The sequence below is a fragment of the Arvicola amphibius genome, chromosome 15 (assembly GCF_903992535.2).
Source record: "Arvicola amphibius chromosome 15, mArvAmp1.2, whole genome shotgun sequence".
NCBI lineage: Eukaryota > Metazoa > Chordata > Mammalia > Rodentia > Cricetidae > Arvicola > Arvicola amphibius.
This window is the reverse complement of record NC_052061.1, coordinates 49,100,922-49,114,928: the sequence shown is the minus strand read 5'-3', so window position 1 is coordinate 49,114,928 and position 14,007 is coordinate 49,100,922. Positions and strand designations below refer to the sequence as shown.

The window sequence follows — 14,007 nt, the reverse complement described above, 5'->3', positions numbered from 1 at the left end:
TGACTTGGCTGGTGGATCATGGACCAAAGGCGCTCAAAGATATGTATTTAAGTGCAATTTAAAACCGGGGGTGACAAGAGCTAGTTCCAGGACAGGCTCCAAAGCCACAGAGAAACCCTGTCTCGAAAAACCAAAAAAAAAACCAAAAAAACAAAAAAAATAAAAAAATAAAACCGGGGGTGGTGGAGGATTGCTCAATGGGTAAGAGCAACTTACCTGGCAGCTCACACCCGGTGTGTTGTAACCACTCCCCCGGCTCGGAACTAGGTGATTAACGACCTCGGACTAGTAGAAAGACTAGGGTCTTGGAGACTGAATTTCAGAGGACCTACCTCAAAAGGTGAGTCGCCAAGGCGGGCCACCCCCTGCTTCGGCCAGGCCACGCCCACACCGCCACCGGCCCACTTAGCCAAAAGGGTGGCACCCGATCCCAGCCTCGCCCCCCCGACGTCACGACCAAGGCCAAGGGGCGGGCTCGACTCTCAGGGAAGCGAGAGGCTAGACCCTGGCCCAAGCGGAGCTCTCTGGGACCGCTGGGGACTAGCAGGTAGCACCGCCGCCCGCGGGGTCTACAGTATGGTCGGTCAGTGGGAAAGGGGCTCTGGTGGCTAGAGGCTCAGCTGGCGGGAGCGGGTGTCCTCTGGAGGAGGGTGCTGTTAACACGAGGGCGCTCAGCAAGCCGGGCTGAAAGTCTCCTGGGGAGGGGAAGCTAGAGATGCCCTGGTCACCCAGCTGTCGGCGTCCACATCTCCTGGCCGAAGGGGACCATAGATTTCGAGACTCGCTAAGCTGGCAAGGGCTCTGTTTCCAGGTTGGAGGGGGCCCTGGGGTTGCTGGGTGCGGGCTCGGGAGTCGCATAGCTGAGGCGACATGGTCTCTAGTTTGACACCTCGTCCCGCGCTCGGTCAGGATGGGCAGCAGCTCGCTGTCAGAGGACTACCGCCTGTGCCTGGAGCGCGAGCTGCGGCGGGGCCGCGCGGATGTCTGCGGCGACCCCTCGCTGCGCGCGGTGCTCTGGCAGATCCTGGTGGAGGACTTTGACCTGCACGGGGCGCTACAGGACGACGCGCTGGCGCTGTTCACTGACGGCCTGTGGGGCCGTGCTGACCTGGCGCCTGCCCTACGCGATCTGGCCCGCGCCTTCGAACTCCTGGAGCTAGCCGCCGTGCACTTGTACCTGCTGCCCTGGAGAAAGGAGTTCACCACCATCAAGGTATGGTTTGGTGATGTTCCACTCTCTTCCTTGTCCAGACTGTTGGGGGCTGCAGGTCCTCTACAGGGCAAATTCCGTGCTGAGGGGCTGTGGGCGTATTGGGATGCATGCCTACCAGGGAGTCATTCACCTAGAACTCACATCGCTGTCCTCAAAAGTAGCCTCACTGTCCTGGTTGCTATGGAAATTCTAGGATAGCCGTGGGTGGGAGGGTGAGGGAGGTACTTGATGTCCTGTGGTCATCCTAACTCCTCAAGGATGTGGACTGATCTGTTCAATGGAGGCCGCTAAGACTAGGAAGAGAACAGCAGGCTGGGGACTAGAGCATGGACCTTGTTCCTGCCTGGGACCAGGTTAGGTGACCAGGTCCAGGGCTGACCTGTTTCTTCAGTCAGCTGATGGACCACCAAGAGGGGGCAGGGCTGCTCTGAGCTAATTTTGAGTGGGAAGGCAATGACGTCAGTGAGCACGTGGGCGAAGTAAACCTCCACTGGTTGTTATAGCAACGTCTCCCCCTCCACACCCCTTTCTCTTCCTACCCCATCAGCTGCTGCTGGTGACAGGGTCACCTGAGATCGTGGAACTTTTCATTCATCCTTTCAGACTAGAGGCCCACCCACCAGTCCTTTGAGGAGCCCGGCCTTGAAATAAGCTAGTTCTGGGATAGTGTTGGGATGGAGCTGGTGCGGGCTTAGTCTCCTCATTGTGGGGTTCTAGCTAAGTTACCTACTCCCACTATGCCCCTTTCCTTGTAAGAGGCCATGAGAACAGTCAAGGTGCAAAGCCCTGAGAAGGATGTTGTAGCCAGCGCACCTTATGTGTCCCCGACCTCTTCTTAAAGGGTCCATGCAGGGAAGCGCTCCAAGGATGCCTAGAGCTGTAGACTTGCACATTTGGAAAAGACCCAAAGTTACCCTGATGCTTTGGTTTCACGGGTAGCTTTGCTCTCGAAAGCACACTCCCATCTGTTGTCGTGGTCCTCTCCCCTGCTGCACATCAGACTCTGGAATACTACACAGCAAGGGGAGTGAGAGCAAAACGCCTGGTCTGAGAGCAAGAGCTCTCCATGATTCATAGCGGGGAGGCTGACAAAAATAAGGGACAGAATAGAATTTAAGAGGCTACCTGACAACTGTGTGTGGTGGAATATTCCTGTAGGCTGAGGCAGCAGGATGGTAAGTTCAGGGTCTAGCTGGAGAGAGGGGGAGAAGGAGAGAGAGAGAGAGAGAGAGAGAGAGAGAGAGAGAGAGAGAGAGAGAGAGAGAGAGAGAGAGAGAGAGAGAGAGAGAGCGCTAAAGGACTAGGGATGCGGCTCAGTGCCAGTGTTTGCTTAGTATACACAAGGCTTTAGGTTCTCCCCTGCGGTGGGGGGTGGGGGTGGGGTCCAAGCTCATCTCCAGACAGATGAGAACATCTCTAGGGGTGAACAAACTTCTGAAGGGGACCAAGGTCAAGGCAGTACCGAGTACTGAGTCCACATGGGCTGCATCCCTGACCAAGCCCCCCCCCCCTTACAGACCTTCTCAGGGGGCTATGTGCATGTGCTGAAGGGCGTACTCTCTGAGGAGCTCCTGACCCGAAGCTTCCAGAAGATGGGCTACGTGCGCAGGGACAACCACCGCCTAATGGTGACCACCCCACCCCCTGCCTGCCAGCTGGTTCAGGTGGCCCTAGGCTGCTTTGCTCTTCGGCTGGAGTGTGAGATCCTAAGTGAGGTGCTGACCCAGTTGGGCACAAGTGTGCTTCCGGCTGAGGAGCTGCTCCGAGCACGACGGGCTAGTGGGGATGTTGCCTCCTGTGTGGCCTGGCTGCAGCAGCGGCTAGCCCAGGATGAGGAGCCGCCACCCCTGCCCCCCAGGGGCACACCTGCGTCTTATGGGGCCCCAGTGGACCTGTATCAGGACCTGCAGGAGGACGAAAGCTCAGAGGCCAGTCTGTATGGTGAGCCCTCTCCGGGGCTGGACTCACCCCCTATGGAACTGGCATATAGGCCACCACTCTGGGAGCAGAGTGCCAAACTGTGGGGTTCTGGGGGCCAGCCCTGGGAGCCCCCAGCTGATGATCTGCATCGGGCCAGCAGCCCACCATATGGGGCCCTGGAAGAGGAGCTGGAGCCAGAACCCTCTGCTTTCTCCTTCCTCTCTTTGCGCCGTGAGCTGAGTCGCTCAGGGGACTTAGCTACCCCCGATGCCCCTGGGAGCCCTGGGCAGGCCAGCCCCCGACACAGGCAGGCAGAAGGAGCACCAGCCTCAGCCTATGGGCCTGCGGTTGAGCCTCTAAGCTATCAGGCGCACAGCTGCTTGAGCCCTGGTAACCTGCCCACCCTCTGCTGTGACACCTGCCGCCAGTTACACGCTACCCATTGCACGGCCCTATCAGCCTGCCGCCCAAGTCATTCACTGCGCATACTTCTTGGTGACAACCAGAGACGCCTGTGGCTACAACGAGCACAGGTGGATACCCTGATCTATGACAGTCCTGCGGCCCATCCCTAGGCCCACAAGGACCCCAAGACAAGAGTTTGGGGAGATAGTTTCCACGGTGCTTCTTTTGGGAAAGGGCCTAGGCCAGTGGCTGCCCTGGCCCTCCTATTCCCCAGGGGAGTTCAGTACCTACAGTTGGAATGCTCTTGCCTGGGGCTGCATCAGCCCCTCACTGACATGCCCGCCCCGCCCGCCCCGCATTTCAGTCCTGTCTGCAGCAGGCCCTGAGCTGAATCAACAGGATCTCTCCCTCTTGTTCCTATCCTTATGCCCAGATGTGCTGGGTAGAGAAGTCCAGGTTGTCCATGTTACAGTACCCAAACTCACTCCACGAAGGACCCCACCCTGCTCTCTACCTGCTCCCTGCAGGCTATAGTTCAGGATCTGTCCTTTTCTCCGCGTGCTGAGGAATCTTCACCCAGGGGCTTGCTCAAGAGCCTGTAGACACCGTAAGTTAGATTTGGGCCATGTGGGAGGTTCTTTTTTTTTTTTTTTTTTTTTTTGGTTTTTCGAGACAGGGTTTCTCTGTGGCTTTGGAGCCTGTCCTGGAACTAGCTCTTGTAGACCAGGCTGGTCTCGAACTCACAGAGATCCGCCTGCCTCTGCCTCCCGAGTGCTGGGATTAAAGGCGTGCGCCACCACCGCCCGGCCATGTGGGAGGTTCTGATAGGGCATAAGTCACTCAGTTGAGAGGCCCCCTGCTAACCCCTGCTGTTAGTAAGAAGCCCTGCAAAAAACAGGCAACGGGAGAAGCTCTTACCCCTCCCCCCATCCAGCAGAAATGGTTCTCAGCAACCAACTGTCTACCAGCCAAAGACGGGGTGAACATATACAGGCCACCCATTGGGCTACTGCCAAAAAGCATCTCACTGCCCCATGTAGCTCCGTGAAGGAACACAGATAACCAGGAAGAAAGAAGTTACACCCTCTTTTCCCTTGGCAATAGCCCAGGGCCCTCACTGGGCTCCCTGTACCAATAATCCACAGGACAGTGATGATGAAGGGCCGGGCACAGCACTGCTGCTCTGAACACCTCCTCTACTGGCACCCCTCAGCCATGGCTGTTCCTACTCCTCACTCCCAGCCCCTCAGAGGACACTGTCCATGCTGCATGGATGAAAACCCCAGAGTACATTAAAGGATTGTGAAACTGTCTATTGGAAAAGCTTTTTATCTCTCCACCCCTGGAAAAGGAGCCCACCAGTTCTCTCTGTGGGCACATCCACCAAGGGCTCTCATTCTGACAGTCTTAAAAGAGTTCTATCGTGGCCCCAACCAATGCTTACTGCCTCCTTCCCACCTGAAGCCCTACCATCCCTGCCCAGGGTCACTATAGCCTGTCCTGGGCAGCTCCTAGTAACCAAGCAGGAACAGTATGGTCTCCTGGGCCTGCTCATTCCAGGCTAATGCCTCGCTCCAGTTCAACACTATACTGATTTGGGCCTTTGGACCTCTCAGCTCTAGCACTGCCTCCCCAGAAGCGTGTCCTCACTGACAGACAAGGCTGCCAAGAGTTAACAGGCCACCAGATGGTGCTACAGCAGCCCAGTCAATGCTGGGTATCCCCACTCAGCAACATCCCTGTTCATAATCTACTTGCATCTGGGCACAGAGGATAGCAGGAAGGAGTCAGCTGAAGAGAGGATATTAGCGGGAGGGGACAAAGGCATCTTGGCCTGGATCCATGAGGATGTGCAGGGATGGGCCGAACCCACCGTCAGGGCTTGCATCGTTTGCTCTGCCCCTCAGTGGCAGCTGGGGCAGCGCGCTTATTGCGGTGGTGGGGAAAGGTGGGCATGAGTTCCGGCTCGCAGGCTGCATGAGAAGGGATAGTTTCAGTGTTGGCTTGGAGAAGCAGTTCCTGGTGGGCATGCTCCAGATCTAGATGGGACTAACCTTCCATCTGCTTCCTTCCTTCTCCCCTGTGGAGTCTGCCCACATTCCACCCACACAAACCTGCATTGGGAACCCACCGAATAGGGACAAACAGGGCTTTCTCCCCAAAGAGGAGAACCCAAGGAGATATGCAGAACTCACGTAAGGGCTTCTCTTTGAAGTAGGAGCTCTCCAGACAGTCCCCCGCGGTTGCCCTGAAGAATGACAATGACCGTTGGCTTCAGAGAGGCCTATTTCACTCAAAACACAGCCAGGCTCAACAGCCCAATTCAACCTCCAACAAATGGGGGCTGGAGGCCTAGAAATGCCAAGCAGCTCAGAATGTCTCTAAGTCCTAAGTCACTCAAACTGGACACCCGGCACGTAGGGCACATCTACAGTCTGTTATGAGAAGCCATCTTTAAGAGGTTTGCTGAATTGAGATGGCTCAGTGCTGGAGTGCTTGCCTAACATACGCGAGGCCAGTTTCCCACGCCCCACACCATAAAACATGTCTACAGGAAGGGTCTGTACCTTTTCTTAGGGTCGTACATGAAGAGGAAATTGAGCAGACGAAGTCCGGCCTCTGAGAGCCACGGGAACTTGTGCTTGAGATTGTTGTAGGGCTGTTTCCTCAAGCTGTATTGGCCGGCCAGCGGCAGCTTGGAGAAACCCTGTAAGAGGCAGGGGCTGGAGCTACAGTGCCACCAGGCAGAGATGGGAATCAAGAGTTGTCCGTAATACCCACCGGCCAGATATTCTCACTCGGTGTCCCCAGCAGCTGTACAATCAAGTCGATCTGGTGGATCTCAGAAGTGCCAGGGAGAAGGGGTTTATGGGCCAGCAGCTCTGCCAGGATGCAGCCAACAGCCCTGCAGAAGCAGCCAATCTCTGCTTAGCCCCATGTCAACGTACTCGTGAAGGAGGCAAGTGGCAACAAGACTCTCCCACCAGGTCTGCCAACGGTGCCAGACGCCAGTGAGCACTCCAGCTATGCTCGCGTGCTCCCCTTAGGTCCCAAGGTCAGGCTCACCACCACAGCACCAATCCTGCTCCCCCTGTCCCAGGGCTGACCTCCAGGGCCAGGTCACTTGAGGACCCAGGAGCAGAAACCACTCCTACCACATGTCAATGCTGGTAGTCTGGGTAGTCGTTCCAAGCAGCAGCTCTGGGGCTCGGTACCTACAGACAAAGGCCCCATTTTATCTCTGGTCAGCGCCTCTCCTTCAGTCTGAGCTCCCTCAGGGTCCCCGGTGGCCTGAGCGATAGGGTCACTACTCACAGCCTGGACTAACTGCTACCCTAAGCTGGAAAGCCCCCATGTCTATATTATAAGATCAAGAGACCATCAGCTTGCTTTCAGGCGGAAGCCAAAAGACATGCAGCTGAGGCCGTGTAAGGGTCCTGATGAGAATGTGAGGGACGTGGATGCCCTGCCCTTTGCCACAGCCCCATTCTGCCCTACAAACAACCACAGAAGCTACCCTTCCCTTCCTGAGACAGAGAGACAGAGCCAGGCTGTCTGGAGCTGTTTTAGTGCAGGACAGCATTTCTTTGTTTGGGTTTTTTGGTTGTTGTTTTTCGAGACAAGGTTTCTCTGTTTGGCCCTGGCTGTCCTGGAACTCATTCTGTAGACCAGGTTGGCCTCAACTCAGAGATCTGCCTGCCTCTGCCTCCCCAATGTTGGGATTGAAGGTGTGTAAGGCCCTTTTGCAGCATCTGCCTCAAATGCAAAGGGCCCCATGGAAGGCATACTCACTCCTATGGGCCACCACAGTTCAAAAGGAACTCACCAGAGGGTAACAACCTTGGGAGTCATCGGCTTTACTGGAACACCATAGGCCCGGGCCAGGCCAAAATCCGCTGCAGTAGGAGAGGAGACAGAGAGTATCACTCAACGTGGACAGACAAGTCGCTGTCTGGAAAGAGCTGAATTAAGATGGCCTAGGGCTAGGAAGACAGACATGCCATCTCTGGCTTCCACACTGACATCCCCTACCCCTAAAGGCATGCTCAAAGAAACCCACTCCCACATATGTGGGCTCGGCACCCAGCACCCACCTGTCTTTACACAGCCCTTATCTGTCATGAGCAAGTTGGACACCTTCAGGTCCCTGGGAAAGAGAGAAAGCATTAGTTTTCCGAGAAGTGGGTTCCAAAGGGCAACCATGCTGTCACCACAGCCTGGCACACTTTCCTGGCATCGAACCGAGGTCTTGAGAGGGTGGGGAGTAAGTAGGGAACTGGCTAGTAGGAGGCCAGCAACCTCAGTAACTGAGTGAGAAGTAGAGGCCAGGTCTCCACGCCTGCGGCTGCCTCGCCCATGGGCTGCTCCACACAAATGGGCTCTGAGCCTCACAGTTCCTCCTGGTGACAGCTAGCTCCTGGCCTGAGACTCACTGTAGGTAGGTGCTCTCTCTGCTGAAGGCTTCTGGCTGCTCTTCTCCTATCTACCCACCCACTTTCTATTTCTCAGAATTATGATGGCTGCTCAGGCTTGTTTGATCCAAGATCCTTGCCCGGGATCAGTCAGAGAATTTCTACTGGGTGTTGGCTCCTCTCCTGAAGATATTCAGAATGAGGCACTGTGGGAAGCCAAAGCTATTCCTGGCCCTCTCCCTCCCACTCCTCAGACATCTCCAACACACCTTCCTCCTGGCTGTCCCTGCCCACCTGTGGATGATGAAGTTCCTGTGCAGGTACTGAAGGCCACGGAGCACCTGGAGCACGATGCATTTAACCTAGGAGGAGGTTCAGAAGCACAGGGTGGAGAGCTTTGATACACTGCCTGGCAGTCACCAGCAGCCTGCCAGGAGTGTAGCTGTTGCTATGTCCTGCACACATAGCTAAGATAGTACCAGTACCGCAATGCACTTATTTGTTGTATATGTATGAGCATGTGACACGCATGTTTGTATACGTGTGGGTGTGCGTGCCTGTGTGTGAACATAGGAGGTTGACGTCAAGTGTCTTCATCAATTGCTTTCTACATTATATATTGAAGCAGCATCTCTTATTTGAACCCAGGGCTGGCCAAATTTAGTGGGTCTAGCTAGCCAGCTTGCCTAGAAATCCTGTCTCCACTACCTCCGTTATGCAGGGAGTATAGGCAGGCTGCCATGCCCACCTAACGTTTACTTATAAGGGTGTTAGGGATCCGAACTCTGGTCCTCACACTTGTATGTACACAGGCTCTTTTTTTCACCCTCTGAGCTATTTCTCCAGTCTCCTTTTCCTTTCCAGTAGCCTGACATGTGGACTGAGAAGACCTGGGTCCCCAAGCTCCCACAGTACTCCACAGGGAGTAATTCAACTCCTTAAGGCCCTAGATGCTGTGAAAAAGACAGCAGGCAACACCATCCGTGTCCAGCTGTCACATTCAGTATGGCTACCCACCAAGTAGGGCCTGCGAAGCACCTCCCTGACACACCTGGGCCTCGGAGAATGGTGTTGGCATATTTTCCAACAGGCTGGCCAGATCTTGCTCACAGTAACCCATCACCAGGAAGATGCTAGAAGGAAGAGAGAAAACACATGCCACCTTCTGTTTCCCCGCAGTGGGTAAAGAGCTCTGTGCCTGCTGGAGAAAGGCAACCCCCACGAGAGGGACCCTAGGGGCAGGCCAGCCTCAGGACACCACACACCTCTCCAGGTGGTTGCCCACCACCACCTCCTTCAGCTCCACGATATTTGGATGGCGGAGACGCAAGAGCAACGTGATCTCACGCAGGCTGCTGATGGGAATGCCTGTAACCAAAGGGGCTCAGTGAACAAGACTCCACCGCACCTGGGACCCCATAAACACTGTCCCCTCCAGGTGGAAATCAGTGTTACCAACACCGTTCTTACTCCAGCATCCACTGGGGATGCAAGGCCAGTGGGCAGGGGTACCGGTCTTTGTGGAAGGTGACAGTGAACTCACCAGAGGACAGGGGCGAAAGGGCTTGGAGAGAATGTCCAAGTTTACAGTTTGCCAAGGTAGGGAAAGTCTGGCAGGGCTGAGGAGCTCAAGCCCTGGCTGCAGTGACAGGCGGGGCAGTGACAGGCGGGCCCAGCCCCTTAACTGCTCTGTACACACCCTCAGAAGAGTTCAGTCTTGAGAAACCGCAGGTAACCAGGGCTTTCCTCCTCCCTCCTACGGTAATGCCCCAGGCAGGGGGCTTCTGCACCCCGCTCCCGGCTCACCATCCTTTTCTTTGTCCATCCGCACCTTCTTCAGGGCAACAATTTCATCTGTCTGGGTATCCCGGGCCCGATCTGAAACAGAAGCACATGTGTAGTGAGTCTACCTCAAACTCTCCCCCAGCCAATCCAGCCACGTGGGAGCCTCCTGGGCTTCTTCTCTTCTCTGACAATGAATGCCCAGCAACTCTCGGCCCTTCCTTCACCAAGATCTGAATCTGAGCTTGGGGATCCTCACTGGTGATGCGCGGGGGTTGGGAGGGGGGAGTTTCCAGTTTAGCTCTGAGCTGGAAGCTGGCCCCTAGCAATTCAGCCGGTAAAGAGCTCTCCTGTGCTTCTCTTTCTCACACAGCCCACTGCTTTGTGTTCTCTTGTGCTAACTCTAAGGGCACTTAAAATACTCTATCTAAGGGGAAACACTTACTGTATGTGATAATGGCTTACAGAGTTTTGCTGACTTGTGCAACTTCCAAATGCTAGGCAAAACGACTCTCACACCCAGGGAGCCGCAAGGAGCTTTCTGAAGCGGTACATTTTATCGGTCAGTTATCTCCACTGCTCCCTCACATACTTGGATTGCTGACATTAACAACCTGATGCATATGTTTATCCAGTCATGGTGTAAACCACACTGGGAATTAAAGTCTGGGAGCAAGCTTTGGAGCGCAGAGTGTGAGCCGTCCCTTCCCAGCACAGCTGTGCCTACACACTCCTTGTCTTGACTACTCACACACAATGCCGTAGGTGCCCTCGCCAATTCGGTTCAGCTTCTCAAACTCCTTAACGCTCCGGCATCTTCCCAGCTGAAAGACAGAGGAGTAGCCAGTGTGGGGATCTGGAAGCTAAATGGCACAAGTGATGATGAATCTCCCCCACGCCTGGCACTGACAAGCTCGCTTGCCTCTTGCTCACCAAAAAGAAAAGCGACCACATACTTGGAATTTCCTACTGAGCAGAGGGGAAGAATGACATTGGAACCACTTTGGAGTGCTGAAGGTGCCTTAATGACTCCCTCCAACCCAGTGTTCCAGATGTCTGCTGTTGGCTAACAAATGGCCACAAGCCATGTATATAAACATCTATGTGGAGAGGGAACCTGCCTCCAACATGCAGTCCCAACTTACTTGTGAGGAAACCTATCAGGGGTACTCATTTGTGAGGTCTGAGAAGGGACCTCCAGATCAGTGGAAGCTAGCTGACCTACTTCCTTTCGCAGGCTGGGATGAGGATGAGGATGGGGGTCAGGTGGAGCGACAAAACAGACTAGGTAGCCCACCCTATGAGAAACAGCTGCCTCTGGAATTTTAGGGGTCAGAGAAATAGCTTGCATGAATCATGGTATTCTGGGGTCTTAGCAGCGATTCTGTAACCTAACACATCTTCACAGTGCACCACCTTTGCAGGTGGAGTAAATAAGACGTCATCAGTGTCAGGATTCTGGTATGCCAGTTCCCAGGTGCCTTTGCCACCCCCCCCCCAAGCTCTTCTCTCTCTATTGAGACAGGGTTTCTTTGTCTAACAACTCTGTAGACCAGGCTGGCCTCAAACTCACCAGTGCAGGGATTAAAGGTGTGTGCCCCCATGCCCGACCAGGCTTCCCTTCTCTTTAACAGCCCTGACCTGGGTTTTGTTCACTTGTGATAGCTGATGCTTTTCATGATCCACTCCTTAACCCCTGTCTCACAGCCCTATCCCTAAGCTTACCCTTCCTGTCCGCTCTGCACGTCCCTCCACCACCGGCGTGTGGCATGCGATTCCTTGTCAACGTTGTCGAAATTCTGGCTACCTTCCTGGTCCAAACCAAATGTCAACCCTCCTACAAATCTCTTACAGAATACACTTCTTTTCTCCGAAATGGCCATTAGTTTTTAATCCTTGCTCAGTTTTGCGGTCTCACTTCTGTAGCCCAGGCCGCCCTCCAACTTGGGGTGATCGTCCTGCCTCAGTCTCCTGAGTAATGGGATTACAAGTATAGGCCACCGCGCATACTTGACATTTTTGTCTTGAGGAGCCAATTATTGTCCACTATTGTGTATATTCTCCCCCTTTAGGAGATTTCGCAGCCTCAGCTTCCAGCACAGTGCTCTGAAGCTCTTAGGTAGTGAACTTAATCACAAAACACAAACAAGAAGCTAATATACATACGCGGGCTGCTGCAAACCTCTTCCTACCAACAGTCTACCTGAGCCCAAATCAGCTTCACCTTCCCCATCACACAAAAGGGACTATACCGAGTGTGGGTAAAGCAGACCGTTAAGCAAGGTGACAACTCCCGGCTGCAGGTGCCACCGGAATGCCCCATTCTTCTCTCCCGCAAAAACTCCACGCCCCACCCCGCCGCCTCACCCGAGTTCGCACTCCGTCGGATCCCACCCGCGGGCCCCGTCCCCAGCCGCTCGGCTGCGGAGTTCTGCACACGCCGCAGCCAACTCTGGGACTGACATCCCTCCGATGCCGGAGCCGCAAACTTTAAGGCGACAGTGAGCCTCAGAGCGCTCCAGTCTGGCCCTGCTACAGCGCCGCCCGAGTGGCACCCCGTCGCACCCTGTGTTCTGGAGGCACGGTGAAGAAACCTTCCTTACGGATGCACTTCAGTCGGATCTGATCCGACTCTAGGTCCACCTCCGCCATGCCGAAGCCCGTGCAGCTCCACCGCCCACTTCTAGCGCGCAGGCGTAAACCGCCCATCGGCGCAGGCGCACAACGTACTTCCGGTTTGTTGGGTGGGGCATCACCTAAGCATTCCCTAGAGGACGTCCAGTCTGGATCTGTTCTGGGCACGGAGGTTCCGCCCCCTTTGCAGCGTTAGGTGCAGACACGATCCCTCAGAGTTGTTTAAAGTACATCCCTAGCCAAGCTTGCTGAAGACTCTGGCTCTGACCAGCTGGAAGAACACGCTTTCCTTTCCTATTTCCCACTTAAGTGAGACCAGTTCCAGCAGATCTGCAATGCTTTCTGCTCTTTGAGGAGACCACTGCAAAAGAACTATGCTTTTTCACAGGGGTTCGGTACATTCCCCGAAAACTGGCTCTGTGGGAGCCCAGCCCTTCCTGAGGCAAACCTTGTCCCATCATAGCCAAGGACAAGACAGATGAAGTCTTGCGCAGGAAGAGGCATATCATCCACAAGGAAATAAAGAGCTGATTTCCTGTTCTTTCTACTCCACGTTTGCCTTCCTGGGTTGAGGAAGAGTTGCGTGGTTTGGGAGACAGCTGGGAAGGAATAGCCGTACTGGCCACTGGAGAGCAATGCCAGCCCAAGAGGTTCCGTGAGGCTGCTCAGCTCCGAACACCTTTGTCTCTAACCCCTTGCGGAGGTTTGTATAGATTAGGAAAGCGAATGTTCCTGCTTCTCAATGCCCAGAGCCCAGGCCCATGTGGGCACCGTACTTAGGTCAATGCTGTAGTCGGTGTTTGGACGTGGTGGCATATGCCTATAATTCCTGTAATAGGAACACTCTGGAGGCTGAGGCCAGAAGATTCTGAGTGCCAAACTAGAACAGGTTACATAGTCTGGTAATCTCAAAACAAAAGAAGACTTTCTTCAATCTCTAACGTATTTTTTTTTAAGTGAGATATCCGCCACATTTTCTAAAACTTTGAAAATTGTTTTTCTCTGGGCATGTTGTCACAAACCTGAAATCCCAGCAGTCGGGAGACTGAGACAGGAGGATTGCTGTCTCAAGACTCACCAGGACTACATAGTGAATTCCAGTCCAGACTGGATTGGATGTGAGACCCTCACCCTGTCTCAGAAAACAACCACACTGGGACTGCAGCTCAATAGGAGAGCATCTGCCCAGCACCGTGTGAGGTCCTAGGCTCATTCCTCAGCACCACACACAGAAATCGTTTTTCAAAACCACTTAAGTTATGTATATGAAGATATATATTGTCAGGCCTGCAAGTATGTACTAGCTAGTATAGTCTACATATTTTATACATTAACTGGTCTCATGTATATATTAGAAACTGTTGGCATGTGTAATAGGCGACAGATCCCCTTGCCCTGGTACAGGAGAAGGTTGTGTTTGTGATCATGGTAGGCATATCACTGTCTCTGCTTTTGTTAGCCTACAGAGCCCAAGCAACATGGCAATTAATGAAGATAACACGCTTTTTCTAGACCACATATAAGAAAGGAGGCTGGTAGGGGCATTCTCTCAAGACAACAGCCTGACCCGAAGTTTGCTAGGGTGGAGTTAATTGAAAAGATGGCACATGTTTGGATTCCTAGTGGCCCTTCTCTATAAAG

The 14,007-nt window shown here is 54.1% G+C and overlaps 2 protein-coding genes across 7 annotated transcripts; one reads left to right on the top strand and one right to left on the bottom strand.

Annotated features, from left to right (window-relative positions):
* Positions 1–257: 257 nt before the first annotated feature.
* On the top strand, positions 258–4,851 carry Spata2l (spermatogenesis associated 2 like). Of its 3 annotated transcripts, none has more exons than XM_038312763.1 (4): positions 258–340; positions 910–1,213; positions 2,731–4,172; positions 4,357–4,851. In XM_038312763.1, the coding sequence occupies exons 2-3, from the start codon at positions 911–913 to the stop codon at positions 3,706–3,708; spliced, it is 1,281 nt and encodes a 426-aa protein (XP_038168691.1). In that variant the 5' UTR covers positions 258–340; position 910; the 3' UTR covers positions 3,709–4,172; positions 4,357–4,851. The 3 variants fall into 3 exon arrangements, with proteins under 3 accessions (XP_038168691.1, XP_038168688.1, XP_038168689.1); XM_038312760.1 differs by lacking the exon at positions 258–340 and adding an exon at positions 456–547; XM_038312761.1 differs by lacking the exon at positions 258–340 and adding an exon at positions 469–811.
* A 525-nt stretch (positions 4,852–5,376) lies between these two features.
* Positions 5,377–12,425, bottom strand: Cdk10 (cyclin dependent kinase 10). 4 transcript variants are annotated; one of them, XM_038312765.1, is made up of 14 exons: positions 12,298–12,404; positions 11,458–11,543; positions 10,484–10,556; positions 9,757–9,828; positions 9,216–9,318; positions 9,002–9,083; positions 8,245–8,312; positions 7,633–7,685; positions 7,365–7,434; positions 6,694–6,753; positions 6,320–6,443; positions 6,106–6,245; positions 5,734–5,786; positions 5,377–5,511 (listed from the first exon to the last, which is right to left on the bottom strand). In XM_038312765.1, exons 4-14 carry the CDS (start codon positions 9,773–9,775, stop codon positions 5,414–5,416), a joined length of 870 nt encoding a protein of 289 aa, XP_038168693.1. In that variant the 5' UTR covers positions 9,776–9,828; positions 10,484–10,556; positions 11,458–11,543; positions 12,298–12,404; the 3' UTR covers positions 5,377–5,413. The 4 variants fall into 4 exon arrangements, with proteins under 4 accessions (XP_038168693.1, XP_038168692.1, XP_038168694.1 ...); XM_038312764.1 differs by lacking the exon at positions 11,458–11,543 and having other exon boundaries at positions 12,298–12,425; XM_038312766.1 differs by lacking the exon at positions 11,458–11,543 and having other exon boundaries at positions 12,336–12,415.
* Positions 12,426–14,007: the final 1,582 nt, after the last annotated feature.